The sequence below is a fragment of the Nothoprocta perdicaria genome, unplaced genomic scaffold, assembly GCF_003342845.1.
Source record: "Nothoprocta perdicaria isolate Ctin4 unplaced genomic scaffold, notPer1 scaffold_243, whole genome shotgun sequence".
In the NCBI taxonomy this organism is placed as follows: Eukaryota; Metazoa; Chordata; class Aves; order Tinamiformes; family Tinamidae; genus Nothoprocta; species Nothoprocta perdicaria.
Genome location: NW_020455470.1, coordinates 348,331 through 372,574, shown reverse-complemented (window position 1 = coordinate 372,574; position 24,244 = coordinate 348,331). Strand labels below are relative to the sequence as shown.

The window sequence follows — 24,244 nt, the reverse complement described above, 5'->3', positions numbered from 1 at the left end:
CGAAGGGACTGGAGCATCTCTCGTATGAGGAAAGACTAAGTGAGCTGGGACTGTTTAGCCTGGAGAAGAGAAGGTTGAGAGGGGGCCTAATCACCTGTCTAAGCACCTGAAGGGTGAATGTAGGGAGGAGGGGGACAAACTCTCCTCGGTGGTGGCCAGTGCCAGGACAAGGGGCAATGGGGACAAGCTGAACCCCAGGCAGCTCCATCTGCGTGTGGGGAAGAACTTGCTTGGTGTGAGGGTGCCCGAGCCCTGGCCCAGGCTGCCCAGGGAGGCTGGGGAGGCTCCTGCTCTGGAGATCTCCCCCAACCCGCCTGGATGTGACCGGGTGCCCCCTGCTCTGGGTGTCCCTGCTGCAGCAGGGCGTTGGACTGGATCATCCCTAAGGGTCCCTTCCAACCTCAGCCCTTCTGTGATTCTGTGCTGATATAGCTGCATGTCCCTAGTCTGCACTATGTAAAAATATTTCTGTCAAATTTTATCAAAAAGCAGTAGCTAATTTGTCCTGAATATTTGTACTATTTTTTTTCTGAATATTTTGCACTTATATGTTAGTTTTATGTAATTAATGGGGTTAGGAAACCTCACTACAGCACTTTTCAGAGGACACTAATATTTGCAGCAGAACTAGCAAGTCATAATTATTATTTAGTCCTAATTGAGGATAGTGGTGTTCTTTTTGTTTGCTTGTTCGTTTTCTTTAAGTAAAAAACCGAAGAGAAAAATAGAGGTCCTGTCCTGGGATTTTACCTTACAGGATCTTACAGTGACTGGTACGGGATTTTATTAAGTACTGAGTGTTTGTTGTGGTGTGTTGAGTGTCCTCGACTCATAAGCAGTTATCACTTGAGGAAAGAAGTACTACTAGAGTACTAAGCCCAATATTAAGAGGTTTTTCACAGTGATGAAGCTGACTTGTTACTCCAACTTGGACATTTAAATGCCATGTAGGTCCACAGCAAGTAGACCAAGTCTTTTTGGTTTTTTTTTTTTTCCCAAATCCTGACCTATTTTCATTCTTGTTAGTTAAATTTTGCTGAGCTGCAAGAATTGGTCCATAACTTCCCTCTGGGGTTTTTAAATGTCTAGTTTGTCTGTGTTCAGCATGAAAAGCAGTCATTGGCATCCCATGTCCAAGGTTAGACAGTTGTTTCAGGGATCCTCTTGCTCCTCTGTTTATCCTTCCTCCTTGGCTTCTGCCTAGCATGACTGAGTCCAGTTAAAATAACCTCTTCCCACATTACCTTTTTCTTCAGGACTTCTTGACAGATTTGGTGATGTCTGAGATAGATCGTTGCGGGGAACACGATGTCTTGATCTTCAGGGAGAACACTCTTGCTACCAAAGCTATTGAGGAATACCTAAAATTGGTAGGGCAAAAGTATCTTCATGATGCGCTAGGTAAGAAAGTGCCAAACTGTTTTTTTTCCCCCCTTTTTTTTACTTTTATTTATTTGTTTGTTTGTTTTATTTTGTTTTTATGTTGCAAGAGCTAATCCAGTTGCAAAGAACTGGACTGCGCTCTGTGAGCTGGGACTGGGAGGTGACCTATCCAAGGGCCACGGCTGTAGTGGTAGAGCTGGAATGAATCTCCCAGCTCCAGCTTTACTGTTTAACACTGAGCCTGTGCTATGTCACCCCTGTAAATACGGTGCGGTGTCTCCAGTCAGCCCTTCACTTATGTTGTAGCTAACAGCAAGCAACAACACCCAGTGGGAGGGAATGAGACTGCAGAGCCGCTGAGCACTGCAGAGCAGGAGACCAAGGGGCAGACCAGCTAGGAAGCCTTCTGACTGCGCGTGTCCAATGTGCTCCCTCTTTGGCAGCACGATATACGTGTCTGGCCAGGCTGGGATGATGTGGCCCGCTCCCCAGCAGGGCCACAGTGCTCACAGTTATGTGCCAGAGTACTCCTTACCATAGAGAGGACTCCTTACCGTAGGGAGGACTGAAACATGCGCGCCGCTTTCCCAGGAAACTCTCGGCCCCTCTGTAATTCGCTCTTGCCAACTTGATGTTGACGTCTTATCCAAGGTTGTCCAGGGAGCCACCCATGCCCCTGTTGTGTCTTGGATGAAGAAAGGTTTGGAAACGGATACAAGAGAAATGGGAGCAGGCCAAAGCCAAGTCCCCCACCACATCCTTTCCCAAAGAGTGAAGTCCAGCCGCCGTTCCCAGCAGTCTCACACGGCCTCAGTGAGCCTAGATGCTGGCAAGGCTTCAAGGAGCTAATAGGCTGATTTAGTCAGGCTTCCAAGGGTCGGCAGAGTCGGGGCTGTGATTATGTGCTTCTTGGCCACGTTTGGCATGTAATGAGCCTGTTGGGGTAGTCTTGCTCTCATGGGTGGAACCTCTGAAGCACAAGTCACAGTCCCAGGCCCTCACCTGCTGTGGAGAAATGAGCAGCATATTTACTTGGTGCTGTACTTTTCTGCAGAGCTATGGGCCTGATATATTACATTTGGCTGCAAGCCCTTTAATATGCAGTAATTGCACGGAGATATTTTAAAATTAATGACTTTTACCCCGTCGTCTAGAGCAGTGGTGCTGAGTGATAGGACTGTAAATCACAGAGGCTGGGGATGGAAATACCCCGTAAGCCGTCCAGCCTGTCTGGCGCCCAGGGCAAGGTTGCTCGTGACAGTATATCCCTCTCATTCTTCATCAAGTGGTGAATGTCGCGAGTCATTTCGCTCCGATGCCGTGTTCTTTGAAAGAATTAATGACACTACATTGGGGTTAGCTGTTTAATTCATCTGCGAGAGCATCGTAATACATGATGAAGGCAGGGCCTTGTGGACCGCAAAGAGTATCTTCCAAAGACATTTAAGGGAAAACAATAACCCAGGAAGCAACAGTTAAAACAGGGCTCACTCACAGAAGTGATGCCGACAGTTTAGCGAGTAAGTCATCTAGATGCCCTCAACAGGAGCCAAGCAAAGCAGTTTAAGAAAATGTGGCAGCTGATTTTCTGGTGAGAACACTGCTGACGCTAGCTCGGGCAGCTTGGTGGTTGGTTAAGGCTTTTTAGGAAAACAGGACTCGAAAAACAAAACCTCTCTGCACAAACAAGCCTTGTGGCGTCAGCCCGGAGCCAGCAAGGTCACAGCAGCAGGTGAACTCGGAAGACACACAGTCATTAAATGAACGGAGGTTTGTGCCTGGTAAACAGCAGCAGTTTAAAAAACACTTAAAAGTGAGCACTGCGTTTAAATATGAGGAAGGAATATGAGGAAGCCTCATCCTTTCTTGAGTGTGTGTTCCGTTTCCGCTGTGATGCTGTAAGAGAAGGACGACAGAAATGCAAAGGACTTTGATAGGTGCGGGCGATGGAAGTGTTGTGAGATGCTCATGTAAGAAATGGAGAAAACAAACAGGGTTTATCTCACACTGGAGTATTAGTCTTATTTCTGACCCAGCTTTTGAAATGTAAGGAGGGCTAGTTTAGAGATGATAAAAATAAACATCGCTGTCCAGTGCATTTCCTGGGGAAGTCCGAAGGACAAGTAGCAAAGCTGCCTTTCCCTGGGGGAGCCGGAGGAGCCGGACCCCAACCCGTGGTGTCCGGAGGCCGTATGGCACCACGGGAGCAGAGAGTGCCCCCGAGGGGCAGAAGCAGCATTTAAAGGTGCAGCAGGGAGGCTTCTCCTATAATGACTCTGGTTTGTCCTCCTCTTCCTTGTGTCCAGGAGAGTTCATCAAAGCTCTGTATGAGTCAGATGAAAACTGCGAAGTGGATCCCAGCAAGTGCTCACCCAGTGAATTAACAGACCATCAGAGCAACCTGAAAATGTGCTGTGAGCTCGCCTTCTGCAAGATTATTAATTCCTACTGGTGAGGCATCTCCTCTCCTCCTCTCCTCCCCTCTCTTTTGAGGCAAAGGTGTGAATTCCTCTTCTGAAGATGTGAAACCACCAGTTGTGCAAGGAAATGGCCATCTATCTTCTGAGAGTGCCTTGTTTCCTTTTCTCACTGCCTTATTACGTGGGGCGCAATATTGTGGGTGACTCTTCTGCCTAAACCAGAAGGCTCCAGCAGGAGCTTCTCCTGAACTCCTCTGAAGGGGGCAGATAGTGAGTTGTGACTGACCAAGGAGGGAATTAAGTCAAAGTTGGAGCTCAGAATAAAAAGTGGTTGAAATATGTATAGACAACTCTTTCTCAGCCCCTTTAGAGTGGTGAAACTAAGCAGGAAATCACACGAGGAGAACATCAGCCAAAAGATTTTTATTAATCTCTGCTGCTGAGTGCTGAGTGTATTTTGCTTTACAAGCAAAAATACAAATTTCAGTTATAGGGAAGAGTTCGTTTTGGTCCACTTTGTTTATAAGATCTAGAGCACTCTGTTTGTTCCAGCATGCAGATCAGTGGGTCTGAAAAGAGCTTCATTTCACATATTTGAACAAGGGATGATTTAACCAGTACTTAAGAATCACCGGATTAAATGGTGATCTAAGAATAGATGCCTAATGACATTTCCTAGCCCAGAGAGGCAGGGGGGGAAAAATGAGTCAGTGATGATTTCTCACAGTTAATTATTTCAAGTGATTGGTCACCATTTCAACTCGCTGCATCTCATTGTCCACACGGTTTTATTTCTCTGCTCGCTGTTTTTCAGCGTGTTCCCTCGTGAGCTCAAGGAGGTATTTGCATCGTGGAAGCAGCAGTGTCTGAGCAGGGGCAAGGAGGACATCAGCGAGCGCCTGATCAGTGCCTCACTCTTCCTGCGATTCCTGTGTCCTGCTATCATGTCCCCCAGCCTCTTTAACCTCATGCAGGAGTATCCTGACGACCGGACATCTCGCACCCTCACGCTTATTGCTAAAGTGATTCAGAATCTGGCCAACTTTGCTAAGTAGGTGGTGATGATGACCATGAAATCTCTGCTTCTAGGGTACAAATCAGGTGAAGTAAGGAGAGCCCTGCTGAGTGGTCGCTTTTGCAAGCTGCTGATTCTTGGGCAAATTGGAGCAAACTTTAGAAAAGTAGAGATTTCCTGTAGCTGAACTGTGTTCCCTTTGGGACACCCCAGAGCCGAGTTAGGTAGAGTCGATCTGAATGCAGACGGGAGTTGTGCTGAATTCAGTAGAGAGACACAGGAGAAAGCAAGAAGAGGATCGTGCATTAGCATGTCAGCGTGTGCCTGTTTTATGCTATTTCAAAAAAAAAAAAAAAAAGAAGTCCTGTTCGTGCCAAGGATCGTAGTTTTCTTCCCCTCCCACCTCCCCGGTTCCCAGCTGAATGTAGGCCCAGGGGCATGTCTCTGCTAGGGGAAGGGGTGCAGGGAAGCTGCTGCAGAGTAAGACAGTCTTTGGGAAGGAAGAGATGTTATCAACCCCCTTGTTGACAGTATGAGCAGTGAGTTACTAGTGTTTAACCAAGTCAAGAAAGCAGGGGCTCTCTTAAATTACCCTTTTTTCCCCTTCCCAGGCACCTTTTTCAGAAAGGCTAATCAAAAGTTAAGTGTTTACAGGCAGTTATTTTACCGCTGTGCTTTTTTGTGGCCATCATTGACTGAGTTTTCCCTCCCCTTTTTTGCAGGTTTGGTAACAAGGAAGAGTACATGGCCTTCATGAATGACTTTCTTGAACACGAGTGGGGAGGAATGAAGCGTTTTCTCCTTGAGATTTCTAATCCAGACAGCATCGCAAACATGCCTGGCTTTGAGGGCTACGTCGACCTGGGCAGAGAGCTCTCGGTTTTGCATTCCCTCTTGTGGGAGGTGGTTTCCCAGCTTGATAAGGTAAAGCGGAGCGGAGGCCCGGCAGGGCGAACGCGGCGACTGTGTCGCAGCAACTGTAAACACGAGGAGCCGCCGGGGAGCAGCCGGAGCCGCCCTGGGGAGACGGGCCCGGGCGGCTGGGCAGAGGAATGTGCGACAGGGCCGGGGCGCAGCGGTCGCTCCCGCCGCTCCTGCTCACGGCCCCGCGGCTACGGGAGGCGCTTGGGCTGCACTCGCAGTGCAGGCGCTCAAATAAGGCAGAGGGCAGCGCCCGCGTGTTCCCCCGGGAAATGGAAATGGGGGGGCCTTTTGGATGCTAGCTCAGGTACCTGGACAGACCCTACCCTGCCCGCCTTGGGCTGAAGCCCAGTCTTGGCCAGGCAGAACTGCTCTCCTGGAAGACCAGAGCCAAAGCCCGCTGAGATTTGCTCATTTCTGTGATCTTTGGATTAGCTTTTAGTTTAGGAGGGTGCCTTCCCAGAGCCACGCGCCCCTTCGCCACAGGAGACATCCACCTCCCGCTGTGAGCACTGTTGCCGTTAACTATGGAAGAACAGAGTCTGGGTTGTTCTTCCCAGCTACATTCCTTGCAAGAACCAAATCATTAAAACCTTGTTAACAAGCAAAGTTGACAAGACCTAGAGCAGCCGAGGTCCATGTCAGCATATTTTTTTTTCCTGAAAGTACTTAGAACTGTTCCACGTTTGCAATTTTGGAGCTGCATTATTTTGTCTGTGTTCCATGTCTTTTGAAACTGCAGAGCTGAGGTGACTTGCAATATGCTGCTAATGATTTTTGTTGCTAGAAAGGTCTGCCAAGATAGTGATTTGTTGGATATTTGTTTTCTCACAGCACATTATTTAAAATAAGACACTGAGCTTGTGCATCAGAGTAAATCTAAATGCCCTTGACTCAGAAGGATAATATATATTAATCTTAGTTAATCTTAGCCTGATAACAATTTGTGGTCTTGTTTATCTGTTTCCCTCATACATGCACAGAGTTTGCACTCACAGTGTCACAGGGAATAAAATCTTTGCTGTAAAGACAGCTCAGCAAGCTCGGAAAAACAGGCAAAGGGAGCACTTAAAAGACCAATCCATAAGTTGGGGTAAACCTGACAGCCCATGCTCTGTGCCACCTTCCTCCAGCTGGTGAGGCCTTCAGGTCAAGGGAGGAAGCCCAGTTTCTGCAGCACAAGTGGGTACTGCTCTGCAAAAGAGAAAGTCTCAAACGTCCTGGGCAGCTGGGCGGGGAAGGAGCCAGGCCTGAAGCTTTAAAGCAGATGTGCTTTGCCCTTTCTGTAGGTTAGATGTATGGATCTGTCCCAGTAGGCCCCTGGGAGCTGGCGTAGTGGTTTGCTATAAAGGGAATTAAGGGATAAAGTTACACTGCAGTACTGCTTTACTGTGGGTAATGAGTGGGAAATGAGGAGACGAGTAACCTCAAAGATTTTAATAGACCAGAAGATGTGCTGCAAGGAAGAGTCTCTAAAGAGACCTCTCCCTGGAGTGAGCGAAGCCTTGCTCACAGCAGAAATAAGGACGTCTTTGAGAGGAGGATTGCCTTTGTAGGGGGGTTGCTTTATCAATAAATCTCTTATCACTTTTGCCTCCTTGCTTTGGGCACAAGAGCAACAGCACCATGTAGGTGCTACAGCCAGTCTTGACCCAAAGAGGGGAAAAATCACAGAATGTAAAGGAGCAGCTTTCCCCCTGGGGTGCTGCTGTCCAGCCTGGCCAGCAGCAGGCTGAGGCGTCATGAAGCCCGAGACCAAGTGTTGGGTGCCACCCGGCGCGGCAGCGTGCAGCGAGGGGCGCTGATTTTTCATGCAGTTACTTTCAAGAAGGCAGGAGGGCCTTAGTTTTTGATAACCATTTGCTGCAGAAGACAGCGTCAGCGTAGGATGCCAAACCCAAGGGCTTGTGAAACAAAAACCTTGCTTTCCCCACCTCCCTCACCCGTCTCAAGTCTCTCATGACTCCCCGAATGCCGCATCCCTTGTCTTTTGGCATGCATTTCTTTTACCACATGACTCCCTTTGCCTGAAAAGTTCCCTCCCACTAGCTGAATCTGTAGCCTTTAAATCCCCTTTAATGAGTAGATACTGTAGTTTTCCCTTTGACCTCACCCAGCCTGGCCTTAGTTTGCTTTGCATGATAGTTTTGCATTGGAATGGCAACAGTTTGGTTTTGTTGAGCATGACTTTGTTTTGTTTTTGGGGGTCAATCCTAATTTCTTTTCATTTCCTTTTCTTTCCTCAATGTCTGCTGCACCCCGTTTCGTCTCCTCCATCCATCTCGTCGCCGTGGTTACGCTGCCTCACGTAACACTGCCTCACGTCCTGGCACACCCGCACACAACCACCCACCCTCCTTCCTTCCACCTCCACCCCTCCGCCTCTGGCATCGTTATCCAAAACCTGGCGGATGTCGCGGTGCTTGTTGTCCAATTAGGGTGAAAATTCCTTCCTACAGGCGACCGTGGCAAAACTGGGACCTCTGCCTCGTATTCTTGGGGACATCACCAAGTCACTGACCAACCCCACGCCCATACAGCAGCAGCTGAGGCGTTTCACTGAGCACAGTTCTAGTCCAAACGTCAGTGGCAGTCTCTCCTCAGGGCTTCAGAAGATATTCGAGGACCCCACTGACAGGTAGGTAACGGCCAGAGCTGGAGGGGCGATGGGGGATAAGGAGGGTTCACTTCAGAGCGCCTGGGAAGTGTTAAAGCTTCGTTGCTTGAACCTTCCCCCGTTGTAGGAGTGGTTGATGCGAAGCAAAAAGCTGTGGCCCAGCAGAACCAGCAGAGAACTTGCACAGCGTGGCCTCTGCCAAGCTGCTGCACTCGCGGGTGCGAGGTCCCGTTGTGGCAGCTGGAAATGCCTTCCCTGCACGTTGCCTTCGTTTACAGGAGCCTTTGTAGAGCTCCTGCTGAATTTTTAGATACACACAATAATATAGAGCTGGGGAAGGGTTAAATAGGGTCTGAAATGTTCTGAAGTCTTGCTGGGAAGAGAAGTGTCTAGAGAAGAGGAGGAATTGGTGGGAATGGTTTGCATTTCACCTGTGAAAAATAAATATGAAGCACTTCTTGAATCAAGCTTAATGCTCAGAGATAAGTGGTAATTAAGGAAGAGTGCGTTGCAACTTCAAACACAGAGAGCTCATGAAAGGAAATCTAGTTCCCTGAGTCTCTCAGGGTAAGGAAGTTGGGGGAGTTAAATGAGGTAGAGAGGCTTCTCTGGGACAGATCTCATGGGGACTCGTCTGGTTAAAAAATAACTAAATTCATTTTTATTCCACAGTGACTTGCATAAGATGAAGTCTCCAACACAGGAAAATATGGATGGATATTTTAGGGGCAAGACTTTACTGTTGGTCCAGCAGGCATCCACCCAGAGCATGAGTTACTCGGATAAGGACGAAAGGGAGAGCATCTTGCCCAACGGGCGCAGCATCTCCCTCATGGACCTGCAGGACCCGCACGCGGCGCACGGCGACCACGCCTCCCTCATGACCGACGTGCCTTTGCGCCTGGCGGGCAGCCAGCTCTCCGTAGCCCAGGTGGCCACCATCAAGCAGCTGTGGGAAACCCAGAGCACGCCCCAGAGCGCTCCCCAGGTGAGACGGCCTCTGCACCCAGCTTTGAACCAGCAGGGCAGCCTCCAGCCCCTCTCCTTCCAGAACCCAGTTTACCACCTCAACAACCCGCCCCCGCCCATGCCGAAGGCCTCGGTGGACTCCAGCCTGGAGAACTTGAGCACTGCCAGCTCCCGGAGCCGAAGCAACAGCGAGGACTTCAAGCTCAGCGGACCCAGCAACAGCAGCATGGAAGACTTCAGCAAGCGCAGCACGCAGAGCGAGGACTTCTCCCGGCGACACGCGGCGCCCGACAAGCCCGTCCCCATCGCCCTGCCCCGCCAGAACAGCAGCAGCCAAGCACAGATCCGCAAAATGGAGCAAGGCGGGCTGGGCGCTGTGCGGGCCAAGGCGCCGCCGTCGCTGCCGCACAGCGCCTCGCTGCGCAGCACGGGCAGCGCCTCGGCCGTCTCGGGCGCCGCGGGCACCGAGCCCCTGCACAACGGGAGCCGCTCCCGGCAGCAGTCGTCGTCCTCCAGAGAGAGCCCCGTGCCCAAGGTGCGCGCGGTCCAGAGGCAGCCAGCACAGCAGGTGAGGAGGCTTCGCCCGCGCTCGCCGGCGCCTCGGCGGCGTTGAGCTGCGCCCACCTTCCCTGCGAGACCCGGGGTGCGCGGGAGCGAGAGCAGGGCCTGCCCAGGGCTATTAGTGCCCAGGAGCGAGCGCAAGGAATAGTGCTGCTTGCTGCCGTCACTAGCTTGGCAAGCCTAGCGTGCTGCTTATTTTTGGATGCTTTTGTACTAAACTTAAAAGAAAAAAAATAAAAATAAAAGGTTGGCATTTCCTATGGTAGCAGCAAGGCTGCTGAAAGGAAAAAAAAAAAATCCCAGAATAAAAAGAAAGAAAGGAAAGAAGCTGGGTTCCCAGTGTTAGTCTGTGGCCACGTGAGAATGTGTTTGCCCCGTGGTGCTCATTTAAAATGGGAGCCACCTAAAAAGAGACATGAATAAACACAAAATACCATGGGGTGAACAGCTGCCCACGTAATAACTAAGCAGCGTTGTCTTAAGCATAGAGAAAACTGTATTTTACCACAAGGCAACAATCTGCTGCTGCCTCCACCCCTGTGCTCCGAAACACTGAGTTTTCATGAATCATTCCGAACTGTGAATACTGCAAACACCTTCTGGAAAGGAGGGTTTATACGTAGCAGCTCCTAATGTGTTTTGATTACTTGCTCATAGGCAGATCCGTGTGTGTAATTTTTCTGTAAATCAAGATTTTTCCTGACAAAAAGCCAACATTCCTTTACCTTTGGGGGAAAAAGAGAGAGAGAGAGAGAGAGAGAGAGAGAGAGAGAAGAAAATGCTGTTGTGATTTGCTGTATGTGAAAGAAGCATTTGTTAAATGAGTGTCCCCGTAGAGAGGAGAGGGCTGCGTTAACCGAGGCTCCTGCGCCAAGCTCGCAATACCAAAGAAAATAATTGTGCCCCGTTTGAAGTGCGTTTGTCCGTGCCCTCCCTTCGAGTATTTGTTGGGCGTCTGGGCGCGGAGGGGCCGGTGGCCGGGAGCGCTGGGCGCGCACGTGCGCCCTGCGCGGGCAGCTCCCCGGCGCCTCTGCCCTGCGCGCAGGCGCTGCGGGAGGGAGCTCCCCGCTGCCGGCTCCCCCGACCGCTGCCCCCGAGCTGCTGATCACCCCCTCGCCCCTGTGCAAAGCGGAGAGCGCCGCTATCTCAGCATCAGTGACACCTCGAACCTGCCTCCTTCCCCACTGCCTTGTCCCCTCGGCTTCAAAGTGCCTGCAGGTAGCGCTGCCTTGGGGCAGTCGCCTTGCCCCTGCTCGGTTGCTCTGCCTCTCCTTGTTGTCCACTGCTGCTCTTCCGTGCTAATTGTTTTCTCCGGATTCATTAGAGCACTTGCTCCTGCTTCCCTCACAGCAATGAGTTTGTTCCTTCCCTACCCGCAGCCACAGAACGGTCTCGGTGTGTGCCAAGCCGAGCGGCCACAGCGTTTTTGGAGACAAGTTCCATTGCCTCCTTTTAATTGCAAATCGGGCTGTGGAATTCTCTTTTCTCCTCTTTTTCTTTCTTTCCTTCTTTTTAAATTTCAACAAGAGCAGAAGCTTGGCATGTTCTTCCCGGGCATGCTTTGTGGGCGTTATAATTATTGGACTCTGTTCCCTACAAGCCCCATTTGTTTCTGAGTGCAGAGGCAGCCTCCTTGCTCACTGGGAGAGGTCAGCTTTGCCTCCCATTTCCATTGGGGAGGTAGGTGGGAACAGAAGTGTCACTGTGTTCCTCTGCCAGGGGGGCAAGGAGGGGGATTAATACACGTTCCTCGCAAGCTCCTCTGTTTGTTCTTTTCCCCCATACCAGAAGAGCTCATAACCCTTTCGCATCTTAAGTCCTTGCCATCTCTCTGGAGACTCCCTGGGAAACCACCAGGTTTTGCTCAGTTCCTTCTCCTCGTCTCTGCCCTTATCGTTGTCCCTGCCACAATAAAACATCTAAATCCAATAGACCCTGAAATGAAGACGTCACAGCTCTGGGGCACTTTTAGGTACCACTGCCTGCCATGCATGTCGTGAGCCCGGTGCCAGAGCTGCCGCCCGCCCAGCTCCCCACTCCAGCGAGCAAACCGCTCTGCCGCTCCTAGGGCAGCGAGTGGCGCCTCCTTGCTCTGCTAGTGGCGTGAGAGAAACCTGAGACTGCAGAGCGTCCCTGCAAGGCTGGCGGGAGTGGGGAGGGTGAGTGATAACAGCATTTGGAAATAAGAACTTTTCCAGAAAGACAGGAGCTCGCCTAGACAAGGAAAAAAAATCTGATTTCATGGATTTCCTGCCTTTTTGATTTTTGGGAGGTGTCTCTCTGTGTTCTGTTTTTGAGGAACTTGCATGAATGCTGTGTCCAAAGTCTAGCGAGGATAAAGCATCTCTGGGAGAGGGGCTTGGGGGAGCCTTTGAGACTAATAGCTTTGTAGCAGTGTTTGCTGCTCTGAGTAAGTGTGCTTTCAGTCTGATTCATATGTATTTTCTTTGAAAAATGCTTACAGGCATCTCTGCTCCAGGTTCACTCACCCGTGGACTCCGCCACAATGTCACCCGTGGAGAGGACAGCTGCGTGGGTCCTCAATAACGGGCAGTATGAAGAAGCGGAGGAGGACGCAGAGCAGAATCAGGATGAAGCCAAGCATGCTGAGAAGGTAGGTTTTATTCAGCATGCGACAGACTCAGGCTTCCTGCAAGTCTTGCCCACACTTCAGCTGGTTTCAAGGTGGCATGAGGTGCTGCTGTGCCGGAATGACACACGGGTCCCCTTGGCTCGTCTTCCCGCTGGACGTGCTGTTGTACGGTATTTAGAACAGTATCCCATACTATAGATTGATCTAGTTACAGGCTGTACCATGTCCAATGGGTGCACACTGGCGTGACTGAGGGTTCATACGTTACAGGCTGATATTTGGCATTTGCTTCTATCATAAGTCCATGCCACCTAAGTGCTCAACGGGGTGTCTTTTATGACTATATTACAGTTTCAGCGTGTAGTTTTTCTACACTTGCAATATTTTTTAGTGAATATGAAAGTCCATTAAAGGATAATTAATTCATCTGTGTATAGTTTGGTATGTGCTAAGTGCTTCTACAAGTCTCTGCAAATGCAATTCAATCTTGATCAGCAGCTGCATTTGGATTTTGTCTTGGGCTTCACCCAAGGCGAATGTCTGTCATCTAGATGGTAGAGTATTTCAGGGCTGGGTAGAAATGTCCGTCATCTCCTGAGATGCATTCTTTGTAAGTGTGTTTATTTCACAAAATGATGTCTAGTCTTACTAGATGAAGTCTAGTAAGAGGTTTGGTATTCTGAAAGGACAGAATGAAAAGAGGAGGAAAATATTTGGTGGACAAGAAGTGGGAACAGAAGCAATTTAGGAAAGGTGAATGAACCAAAACTCAAGTGGAATGTGCTGAGATTCATTGTACTCTTGCAGAAGTGATTATCTAGAGAGGTGGTAGGTGGAAGAACAAAACCTGAGCCAAGTAAATTTGCAGATTCTGTGTAGTGAGTGATGTGCTCTGCCTTCAGCCTGGGACAGTTGGTTTCATGTCTTCTTCAAGTCCTGAAAAACAAGTTATATGGGTCCCTTTCACAAGTTTGGTCTCCCCAGGACATCTATTTACAGTTGAGCACCATTAGCAGCTTCTGTCTGGGAACTCCTTGAGTCTGGATTAAATGGCATTGTTACCAGGCAGGACTGAGGAGCTGTGTCAGAGCTATTTGAGGGCTAATATTGTGCTACAGGAAGACATCCCACAGCGTGGGATTAACTTAATGCTCAAGGGGAGCCCACATGCTTCTTTCTGATTGCCCACAGTTGTCTACTTGTCATTTCCTTTGCTCCCATCAATTTATTTTTAATGAAAGCAAAGAGTGGCTTTCTCTCCGCAGCAGCAGAATATAATGATCTGGTGAGTTCCTTTCCCCTTTGCATCTGACTCTTTCCTCCTCTCCTTCCCTCCATGTGCAGTATGAGCAAGAGATAGCGAAGCTGAAGGAGCGCCTGAAGGTGTCCAGCCGCCGGCTGGAGGAGTACGAGCGGCGCCTCCTCGTGCAGGAGCAGCAGATGCAGAAGCTGCTCATGGAGTACAAGTCCAGGCTGGAAGACAGCGAGGAGAGACTGCGCAGGCAGCAAGAGGAGAAGGACAGCCAGATGAAGAGCATCATCAGCAGGTGAGACTTGGCTGGAAAGTTTGCAGAACATGTAGAGTAAGAAGCTCCCCCTTGTCACGTTCATCCTCAACAATGAAGAGAGCAGTTATGTGGGCTTGACATTCCTGGGCTGACACTGCTCCTGCCTTAGAGATGAAAAAGCTGAGATACAAGTGTTGAGACTTGCTGCAGATTGTCAGGAGAGCAGTCAAAAAGATGTAGGAATTTCTGACCCTAGCCTCTGCGATATACCTCTAACTGGTCTATCTGCTTTGTTTGGAAACTGTACTCACGGGATGGTTTTACAGAACAGTTAAGTTTTTGGCAATGCCCACTTTGAATATAATAAATTTCAGCCAGTTGGGGTTGTGAGAAGGATCAATAACCTTTCTTGAGTGCAGCAGACTTCTCTCCTTGCAGAAAAGATGATAATCGGAGATGTCAAGACAACAGCGCCGGAGTTGCCAAAACACCCAGGAATAGTTTTAAGCTGTCCTAATTCTCTCTTGTTGCACATCAGGCTCATGGCAGTTGAAGAGGAGCTGAAAAAGGATCATGCTGAGATGCAAGCCGTCATCGATGCAAAGCAGAAAATTATTGATGCACAGGTAAGGAGCTCAGGACCTCCAGGAGCCAAGTGCTCTGTGCCTGGAACCCATCATTTTTCCCTATCCCCCTGTCCCAACATTATGTACTGGCTCCCAAGGCAGTACTGACCATGGTGTTGCGCACATGACTTACTGCCTCCTAGGAGAGAATTGGGGTTTTTGTACAATAAAGACCCTACTGTCCGAGAGCAGGCTTTGAAAAATCAAAATCACAGGACTTTTCTCCTTGAGGAGAACCCAAGTGATGAAGGAACAGTGGAGCATTGTGTGGACACTGGTCCAAGTGTGGGCCTGGGAGCTCTGGAACAGCTGTGCTTCATACCAGCATAGGTCAGTGGCCACGTGCATGCATCCCAGCTATGCACGCTCAGCCACGGCCCTGAATGGCGAGGGACGGGCCCGCTTGCCGTGGAGCAGCGCCCGGCCTCCCTCGGGTGGCATTTCACCTCGTGTGACTCTCCGTGTCAGGGCGAGACGCCCGCTTGGCCGCCCAGCCGCGGCGCCCGCCCCGCTCGGCACAGGCTCCCTGTGCACGGCGGCGCCTGGTGCGTGTGGTGCATGTGAATGTGTCGTGCGGGGCCCTTCAGCTTGTCTGCTGTGTCCCTGCTGATGCCGGAGAGCAAAGCCTAGGCAACAGAACCTGAGACTGATTTGATATCTGCCTGCCTGTTAATGGGGGTGAATTTTGTGTTCAGAGAGCACCCTTCCTGCTCCTGGGCTTTTTAATCGCTCCAGCTGTGATTTTTTTAATAGATGATCTTTTAAGAGGATTACATGTTTCAGCAGCAGCCCAAGTTATTTCAGAATGTTGTCTGTCCTCATGTAGGGTGAAAAAACAAATCCCCCAAACCAGATGCCCCAGTTGACTGTTGTTGAAGATGCTGCTGGTGCATTAGGCACAGGAGAGGGCCAAAGGCAAGGCCTGGCCTGACTTTGCTGCTGAGCAGTAGCTGAGATGTTTGAGCTCAGGCAGAAGGGTGGGGAAAATGCAACAAGAGAGCAGGCATGTTCCTCAAAGCCTGCTGGGGCTGGCAGCGTGCTCCTGGCAGAGCTGCCTGCTGACAGTCTGCAGAGTTCCCTGCTGCCGCTGCCTGTTTTCCCATCATTATTCTTCAGAAGAACAGCTAATAAAAGTTGGATTTTTGGATCCTTGTCATCTCATCTGAGCAAATCGCTTGCATATGAACCTTATAGAATAAGAAGAAAGTTGTGCTGGGATTGCACCGTCTCTGTTTCCTAGCTGTAGTGCAAGATGGTCCAAATGGACACACCAGTGTAGTTGCTGTTTCTAGGTTGAGATCAAGAAGAAACCCTTTCTGTGAGGGCTTGCACTCAGAACCCACAGCGAGAGGATGCTGTGCTGGGCGGTGCACAGGAAGGTGGTCAGTCCTTTGCTTCTGTTTTCTGATAAATTTTCTTGTCGAGGAAGCAGCAGACCCTTTGTAGAGTCGACCAAGGACTGTTGTAAGTTCAGAGCTGGTGCAGAAGTTGAATGTTCTGGGCCATTTTTCAGTTTCCCCAACAGCAGCCTGATTTTGAGGGATGTGCTGCCCTTTTTCACTCCACCCCAGAAGGGAAAGGGGAAGGTGAAAGGAATATTGAAGAAATGCACAGAAGGACACATTGGAGGGGAGGATCTTAGGGACTGTGCCTGCCTGAGGAACTTGCCCACCTACTTGATCCTTCCACATCACACGTGGAAGGCTTTTCTTAGCCTGTAGTTCATTTGCCAGGGGATGTACAGTGGCCAGAGAAGGGCAGGTCCGTTTTCCCTGCAAGATGTGTGGAGTGCAGGTGCAAGCTGGCTGCTCTCACACGCTGCTCTGGGGTGAAGGCAGCGCCTGCGGGGCTGCAGCTCGTGGCGCCGCGCGGGACAGCCCTGCTGGCAGTGGCAGCAGCGGCTCCGGCACCGCGGGGCTCTCCCGGCGGAGCAGGGAGCGCCGGCCGAGCCCGCCCGCGGCGGCCGAGCTGCAGAGAGCACCAAGCCCCGTTGCTGTCCACAGCAAGTGACGTCTCCGCTGTGTTAAATTACAGGTCATAAATGGGGATGAGATAATTCACACAGGCAAGTAAACCCAATCAGTTCTCTAGCTGAGCAGTACCCAGCCCTGGCCCAGAGCACTGACCTCCTACCCATTCCAGCTCCTCCTGCTCCCCGGGCCTAATTCCTGGGTGTGAGAACCCCCTTGGTTCAGGTGCTGGTTGTCCTTTGAGACGCTGCCTCAGCTCACCAGGCTCCTTCCCTAAAGATCGATTCTGCAGGTGTAGATTCCCAGCTGCTCTGCAAGCGCTCAGGGATGCCAGAAAACAGCCAGCCTTCCATCTTTAACTCTTTATAAAAAGTGCATGGGTTGGGAAGAAATTTTAATTTGAAAATATACCTACACATATGGAAAGGAAACACATCTCTGCTGAGGCAGTTGTTATTTTGGTTGGTGTGTCTATTGTTTTTTCCCCCTGTTTTTTTTCCCCCCTGTATTTCAGCATGGGAGGAGAGGCCAGGGCCTTGCCCATCTGGCTCACACCGGCTTAATGGGGCAAGATCCTGGGGCGGGCTAGAGCCGGCCTTACTCTTCATTCCTCCCGCCGCCTCCTCCTCCTCCACGCAGAGCTTGGTCCCTTCAGGGCTGTGATACGGGCAGTGTTTAGACTCCACCTTGTTCCTGCACCCTGACGTTTGCTCGCTGGCAGAGCCCGCGAAGGGCAGCAAACATGAGTGGCTTCCACATGTGCTGCAGGGCTCGTGCTGCGCTCCCGATGTGCTGGCGCCGCAGCCGCGCGCGCTCCTCCTGCGCGGGCTGCGTGAGCCGCCCCCAGCGCCGCTGCCGCCTCTGCAGCATTTTCCCCTCCTTCTGTTTCTCAAAGCGCTGCACTGAGAAGAGTCCCTGCGTGCAGCTTTTTTTTCACCCAAGTAGTGGAAATTAAAGATGGTTTTTCTCCTCAATGACAAAAAAAAATCCAATGAGACAGTATCGTTGAGAGCGCGTTTTACTATTGCAGTGTGGGACTGCCTTTTTTTTTTTTTTTTTTTTTTTTTTTTTTTTTTTTTTTTTTTTGGCAAGGTGAAACTTGCCATTTCTAAACACTTTTTGTCTCGACCTGCCAGTGCTGCATCCCCCATGCAGGCAGTTTAGCTTTCAGCAGATGAGCTTTTGTTTGGGGGTGGGTTTTTTAGTTCATTTCAGTAAATTGAGCATCAAGTCCTGTAGCTTTCTGCGTGCTGGATCCGAAGGCTGGCTCTTTCCGTGGCGGCTGAGCCCCCGTGCGAGCCCGCGCTCCGGCGGAGCCGCCGAGCTGGAATGGGTCTAGGAGCAGCGCCCGGCGTGTTGTGTGTGTCCTGTGCACAGCATCTCCCGCCCAGTAACCCTCAGCTCAAGCTTCTGCCTGCTGCTTTCCTGTGCTGCCCTTGCACCCTCGCGCCTGCCGCCCACCGCAGGCCCCATGATGTGCTCCATTTTCCCCTCTCCTTGTCTTTTAATTTCAAGCGTACGGTGGGTTTATTCTGAGCACACTCCATCCGGTACACAGAGCCAATGGCCATTAGGTGTCACCTGCACTTCTGTCTGCTGAATGGAACTTGCCATCACTTCTTGTTTTGGGGTTTTTTTTTTGTTTGTTTGTTTTTTGTTTTTTTTTCTGCCTGTTTCTGTTTTTCTAACACATAAAAACCAACCAATTGGCTATTACTATTAACACCCATCACCCTTCCCCTCCATGGCAAAACTCTGCATTTCCATCTGCCTCAGTTGGAGGCTGCTTGGATAAAGCCCCTGGGACTAGGTCTGTTCGCCGACGTGACCCTGAGCCGCTGTCCCCTCCGTGGTGCACAAGGCCGGGCGGGTGCGTGCGAGGCCTGCGGGCGCCGCAGCCCCGAGCAAACAGAAAGAGGCAGATCCCTGTGCTGCCAGGGCCGCCAGCGCCCGCGCGGGAGGGCAGCGGGCCGGCGGCCGGGGCTGGCGCGTGCTCACCGCGGCGCTCTCGTTGCAGGAGAAGCGGATCGTGTCGCTGGACTCGGCCAACACGCGGCTCATGAGCGCCCTGACGCAGGTGAAGGAGCGCTACAGCATGCAAGTCCGCAACGGCATCTCGCCCACCAACCCCACCAAGCTTTCCATCACGGAGAACGGTGAATTCAAGAACAGCAGCTGCTGAACGGGCAGCCGGACGCCCCCGCCGAAGAACATCCAGGCGGGGAGCAGACTCGAACCCCCTTTCCCCTCACAGGTTTACATAATGCTGCTAAAATGGAAAAGAAACATCAACTTGGAAAAGTGGGCCTTAATTCCCCACTCGAGGCCAGGAATACCAGGCTCCCAAGAGCAAGTCCTTCCATATCACTGTGTAAATATCGCTCTTGGGTCATGTACAGAAAATGCCCATGTAATATACCAAAAGGAAGTGAATACTGTAGATTTTTTAATTATTGCTATTTTTATTATTTTCTTTCTCCTCTTGTTAAAAGCACTGCAGTCCTTGGAGGAGGAAGAGGGGAGTGTGAGTGCATGTGTGTTGTGGGTGAGAGAGCGCGGTGAGGAGTGGGTTACTGTAGCTAGCAGCTGTATATACCTGGCTGACTGATACACGTACATGAGTGGAGTGAAAACAGTAGCGAAATGAATTCTATGAAACGACTCACCTGCTGGGTTTATTCCCCTCATCCCTGGTTGTTCTTTAACCGAATGCAAACTCAATAGCAAACATTTTTAGCAAGGTTGCCTCTTGCTAGAACTTGTAGTTAATTTTGATAGGACTCTGGCAAAAAAAAAAAAAAAAATCAGTCTTTTTTGAACATTCTGGGTAAAACCTCTGCTTGGAGCAGCTTGTTTCCTTACATTTGCACAGTCAGACTTCCTATCAAACAGAGAAAGGGAATCTGCATTTTTCAAGGTAGGATTCTTTTTTCTTTTTTTTTTTTTTCTTTTTTTTTTTTGTGCCAGTTCCTGATACAGCTTAAATTTTATGTTTATGTAGTTCTTGTTGGTTTTTTTTTCCCTTTTTTCTTTTCTATCCAGTCCTCTCTTTATGAGCCATGCAGTAGCACCCTGAATTCATTCTCTGTACTCCAGCAGGAGCAGGCAGGTTAATGCTGTGGAGAAAGGGCTAACCCAAGGGTCCCGTGCCCAGCACAGTATATTTCTGTATGAAAAATCAATGTCTTTTCAAGACGATCTCTTCATTTTATCTCTGTACTGTTCAGTTTCACTACTTCAGCCCCCGGAGTCTAGCTCTGCAGAAAGATGCTTTCCACACTTCCTTTTAAGATCTTCCATTTTGACTGAAGTTTGTCTTTCGTTGGATACTTTGAAGTGTTTTTTGGAGTTGTGTACTCACCCTTTTCTTCTGAAGGCGTTAGACTAAGCTGTTTTTCTGCAGTTGCTTTGGGTTGCGTTTCGGCGAAGCACGTTGAGCTGGCAGTACGCGAAGGCGCCTGTGCTTGGAGAGCGAGCGACCTTCCTGTGGGGATAGCGGCAGTCACAGCTGTGCAGGATTCACACAAAATCCCGTCCGTTCGCATGATTCCATCCAACGTCACCACACGGAGCCTGAGGCTTTTGAAAGCCCCAGCTTCTTCAGTCAACCAAGTGTGAATCTTCCACGTTCTAGTGTGTGTTTCCCACTCCGTTTTTTTACAGAAAAAAAAGAGGAAGATTTGAACTCAGAGATTAAATCATTTCAACAGCAATCCAAAATTTGAATTACAAGAATATACCACTAACAGTGAGTTCCATAACCACTCATAGTGGTTATGGAAACTGGAAAAGCTGAGGTCCTCAAAACTAGACCCAGCCCCGAAGCAGCCTTGCTGTGGGGTGCGTTTAGGGAAGCAGTTCAGGCTTAGGCTGAGGAACGGGTTGTGTGTTTGTGTTTGTGTGGTCATCCAGGGCTATCAGCATTTCAGAAGTTCACACCAGATGATCCAGTTGTGTTTTCTGGCCTTAGTTTCTGAGTCTCTAAAATTTGGATTACATTACATGAAAAATGTGAGGATTCCTAAGCTGATCTTATGACTTCGTGAAACCTGGCTCGTGTTGCCGTGGACATGAAGGGTGGCAACGCCGAGGGCCCAGATTCAGTGTCAGCTGTCAGGTTTGTTGTTGGGAAATGAATTAAACTCCCCTCTGTAGGCAAAGTCCGCGTGTGGTGGAGCGTGGCTCGTTGCCTGTCCTCCCCGAGCGGGAATCCTCTAGTGCACGTTGTCAGCACGTCTGTCACGGTACTAACTATGCACAAGCGCAGAGGCTGCGGGATGCTCAGGGGGGACACGCGGGGACGTCCCGGCGGGCTGAAGGCTCGGCGGCGGCGAGCGGGGATCTTGGTGCAGCGCCGGCGCTGCTCTGGGCGCCGCGGCCGGAGCCCTCCTGCCCGGGCCCCTTGTCCCCCAGCCAAGGGGGCCTGTCCCTGAGGCGCCGGGGGCTGCACGCTGCCTTCGCACAGCACGGACTTGTGTTCAGGGCTTTCCAAACGAAGTCTTCCAGCTTTGGGTCGCTGCTGACCTTTGATATTTTCTTCCTCAAACGGTGCCTTTCAGTTCCTTCTCCTTTCCTTCTTCCTTCATGTGTCACAGCTGCAGCTGTACCTCCAGCACAGAGTGTCTGCCTGGGTGAGTAGCTCTCTCTTACAACAAACGTTTGGCATCCCTTTCTGTTGAGCATTTTTGTGCAACTTGCCTCTCTTCCTTTGCTATTTACTGTGCTTACCCGGCTGCACCGGTAGGAAATTGCTCCCCAAGGAACCTGTGCAGATGGGCCCGTGCATTGCCCGTTTCTTAGCCAGCGCAAGGCTGCGGGCGGTGTGCGACTGCAGCGTGACGGCAGGTAGCCAGCGGCCGCTTCGGCCTCTGCGCTGCGAGAGCAGGGTGCTCCCGGCACGGGTGTCGTTCTGGCAGCAGCGGAAGCCTGGCATTCATTCGTGGGATGCTTTTCACCAGAGCGTGCTCTGGTGCTGGTAATCCCAATTCGGGTCACTGGCTGAGCAGTAGGGGTGGGTAGGTGCTGGAGAGTCCAAGGGTGCAGTTTGGTATCTGCAAAGAAACGCAGCAGGGGCAACGTTCCCGTCCTCTCCTTGTAGAGAGGAAGTCATAGCTGCCCCAAGGCTGTGTGTTTTGGTGAGCTCTTGAATGATGTGTAACTGTGAGTAATGTCCTTTCTCTTGTGTATTTGTGAAGCTTGTAGACTGGGAAGAGTTGCTGTTCCGAAAGGGTCTGGCTGTGGGTACCACCCTCGCAGCGGTGGCTGCCCGGCTTGGTGTTGCTCGCGTATCAATATTTACGCTGCAGGGCAAAGGGTGTTTGTTGGTGTGGGGAGGAGGAGCTGCCTGGAGACCCGGAGCGGGGTGAAGGTCGCGGATCCGCTGCGTTGTGGAGCGGGACCCAACCCGCTCAGCTGCGGAGCGAAACGTCGCGCTCCAAGCTCGGCGGCAGCTGTCGCTCCCCATTTGTCACCCCACGGCTTTCTAGGGAAATTTAGTCTGCTTGAAGCCAACAAGATGCGAAAATGTCAGGTTCTGTTTTGTGCAGTCTGACAAAATTCCAGTGGCACCAAACCACGTGGCAGCCGGAAGGTCGGCCTGTTTGGAATCAGGAGCCCCAGCGGGGCCCGGTCGTGTTTGGTTTTGACTAACGGCCGGTGGGTTTGTGCCGCAATGAGAGGAAATAGAAATAGCACGGAAATCTGCTGATGAACATCGTAGTCACTGGGGTTTGGTTCATACTTTCACCAGGAGCATCAGAATGCGCCTAGTGCCACCCCAAGCAACTGCTGCTCTCATCCGGGAACAGCCACATTCCGGATCCATCTGTTGAGTTGTATTTTGTGTTCTTTCAGTTGCTTGGATTGGCTAGGGCCCTTTTTCCATGATGAATTCCATATTTCATTGCTCACTCAAAGCAGCAGCTTTTAACTGCATCGGGAAACTGGACCATCCACATCAGACCCTTTGACAGCACCGTAGCGGGAGCATCAGCAATAGTCACGTGTGCGGGTAAGCGCGGAGGCCGGGCAGCCCTGCGAGCGGCACGAGCCAAGACTGAGCTTAGGCCGATGCTTTAGACGCCTCCTGCTCGGCGGGAGTTAAACTGCTGCAAGAGTGAGTGTGTCGCCACCCACCGCCTGCCAGGAATCCTACCTGCAAAAATAGATTCTCTGTCTCAAGGGCCTTAATAAGAGTGTCACCACACAGAACTGTTTTACAGTGATAGCTCTAAATAATTTATTTTTTATTTCAACAAAGTACACCTTAAAAAAGTAATAAACCTGTTTTTCAAGCTGTATTTTTATGCTAGTAGCACTGGACTGTTTGGTCTCTGAGATCCATCTCTGCATTTCATTGCCTGGGTTTGTTCTAAAGAAGATTTATTTTTGTTCTGTGAATAATTTTTGAAGGTTCTTGTATATGTACAGATACAGATACCTTTGAGGTCTTTTATGGATATTCCTACAAAGAATACAAATAAACTTTAACTTTAAACAGTTTGGACCTATTGAGCCTGCGCTGATTCAGACTGTTGTTGTTTGCCGTTGTTGGACCTGAGTGCTGCGCAGCTGGAGCGTGGTGGGGGAACGCGAGCCGGTGGCCACAGATGTTTTGGAGAAGGCGCCTTGCGGACCGGAGCCGCCTGGGTGGAGCGATCCCCGCTCTGTGCCTGGCGCTCCAGGAGCTGGATGGGGAGACCCAGTGGGAAGGGGTGCCGGGGTCCCCAGCTCTGCCGCGCTGCTGCAGGAGCCGTCCAGGAGGCTCGTGGAGCCGCCGTGTCCCTGGGCACCGCGGGCATGGTGGAGGCAGAGGGCGACGAGCGGTGGCGACGGGGAGAGCTGCCCCGCTCTTACAGCAGCCGGCCTTGCTTATCCTGCAGCTGGAAGACTCCTTAGACTGAAATCATATCTTAGGTAGGGCAGTTTTGGTTACCTCATTGCTAGCAACTTGAGTGGTGAAAAAAGAACTGCTTTGATGAATTAATGGCTTTATTGCTGTCCCACTGGACAAGTGAAGCGCCGTCAGCCCGATTTTTTTGTCCAGTCAGTCCTTGGCTTTCAGGGGTTTCTGCACCAACCCACAGCCGCAGCATTTGAAGTGCAGACATGCAGAGGGACATTTATTTTACAGGTTCGCATAAAATTCTGTATTCTAAGTAATTCTCACCTATTCATGAATTATTTTATATAAGAACTGCAGAATTCTTTCTTGTTGAATGCAAAACCTATGCCCAGTGGGAGGTTTTGCTAAAATCCTGTTCTCCCTGTGCTTGCTCATTTTCTCTCCATAGCTTTGATCCTGCGAAATGCGCCCAGCCGCTGGTCGCTCCCGCGAGCCCGGCCCTGCTCCTGGTTCTGCTCTGGGGCCCTGCGTGTTGGGCCTTGCTCTGCTCAGGCTGCCCGGTTCTCGGGCCAAGGGCTGCGTGTCTGTGCAGAGCCCGGGGCAGCCCAGACGGCCGCTCCGGAGGTGGCGACGCGTCTGTAACTTCCCACCCTCCGTGCTGGCCGTTTTCCCCGTGCTCACACATGAGAGTTGCCTCCCCTCTTTGGGGGCAATCCTGAGCACTGCCCACAGCACCCGGGTTTGGAAACAGCAGGAAGGGAGCGGGATGGGCCGAGACAGGCATCGCTGGGGAAGAAGGGAGCAATGGCAGCATTGC

The 24,244-nt window shown here is 50.8% G+C and overlaps 1 protein-coding gene across 1 annotated transcript in view; it reads left to right on the top strand.

Moving 5' to 3' along the window:
• Positions 1-19,038, top strand: part of RASAL2 (RAS protein activator like 2) — a 67,157-nt gene extending 48,119 nt beyond the window's left edge. Inside the window, exons 9-18 of the mRNA XM_026039842.1 lie at positions 1,257-1,401; positions 3,690-3,834; positions 4,618-4,854; positions 5,541-5,742; positions 8,178-8,377; positions 9,029-9,893; positions 12,366-12,500; positions 13,824-14,026; positions 14,526-14,613; positions 18,601-19,038. Coding sequence (XP_025895627.1) covers positions 1,257-1,401; positions 3,690-3,834; positions 4,618-4,854; positions 5,541-5,742; positions 8,178-8,377; positions 9,029-9,893; positions 12,366-12,500; positions 13,824-14,026; positions 14,526-14,613; positions 18,601-18,765 — 2,385 coding nt within the window. The 3' untranslated portion in view covers positions 18,766-19,038. The remainder of the gene's footprint in view (positions 1-1,256; positions 1,402-3,689; positions 3,835-4,617; positions 4,855-5,540; positions 5,743-8,177; positions 8,378-9,028; positions 9,894-12,365; positions 12,501-13,823; positions 14,027-14,525; positions 14,614-18,600) is intronic.
• The last annotated feature ends 5,206 nt before the right edge of the window (positions 19,039-24,244 follow it).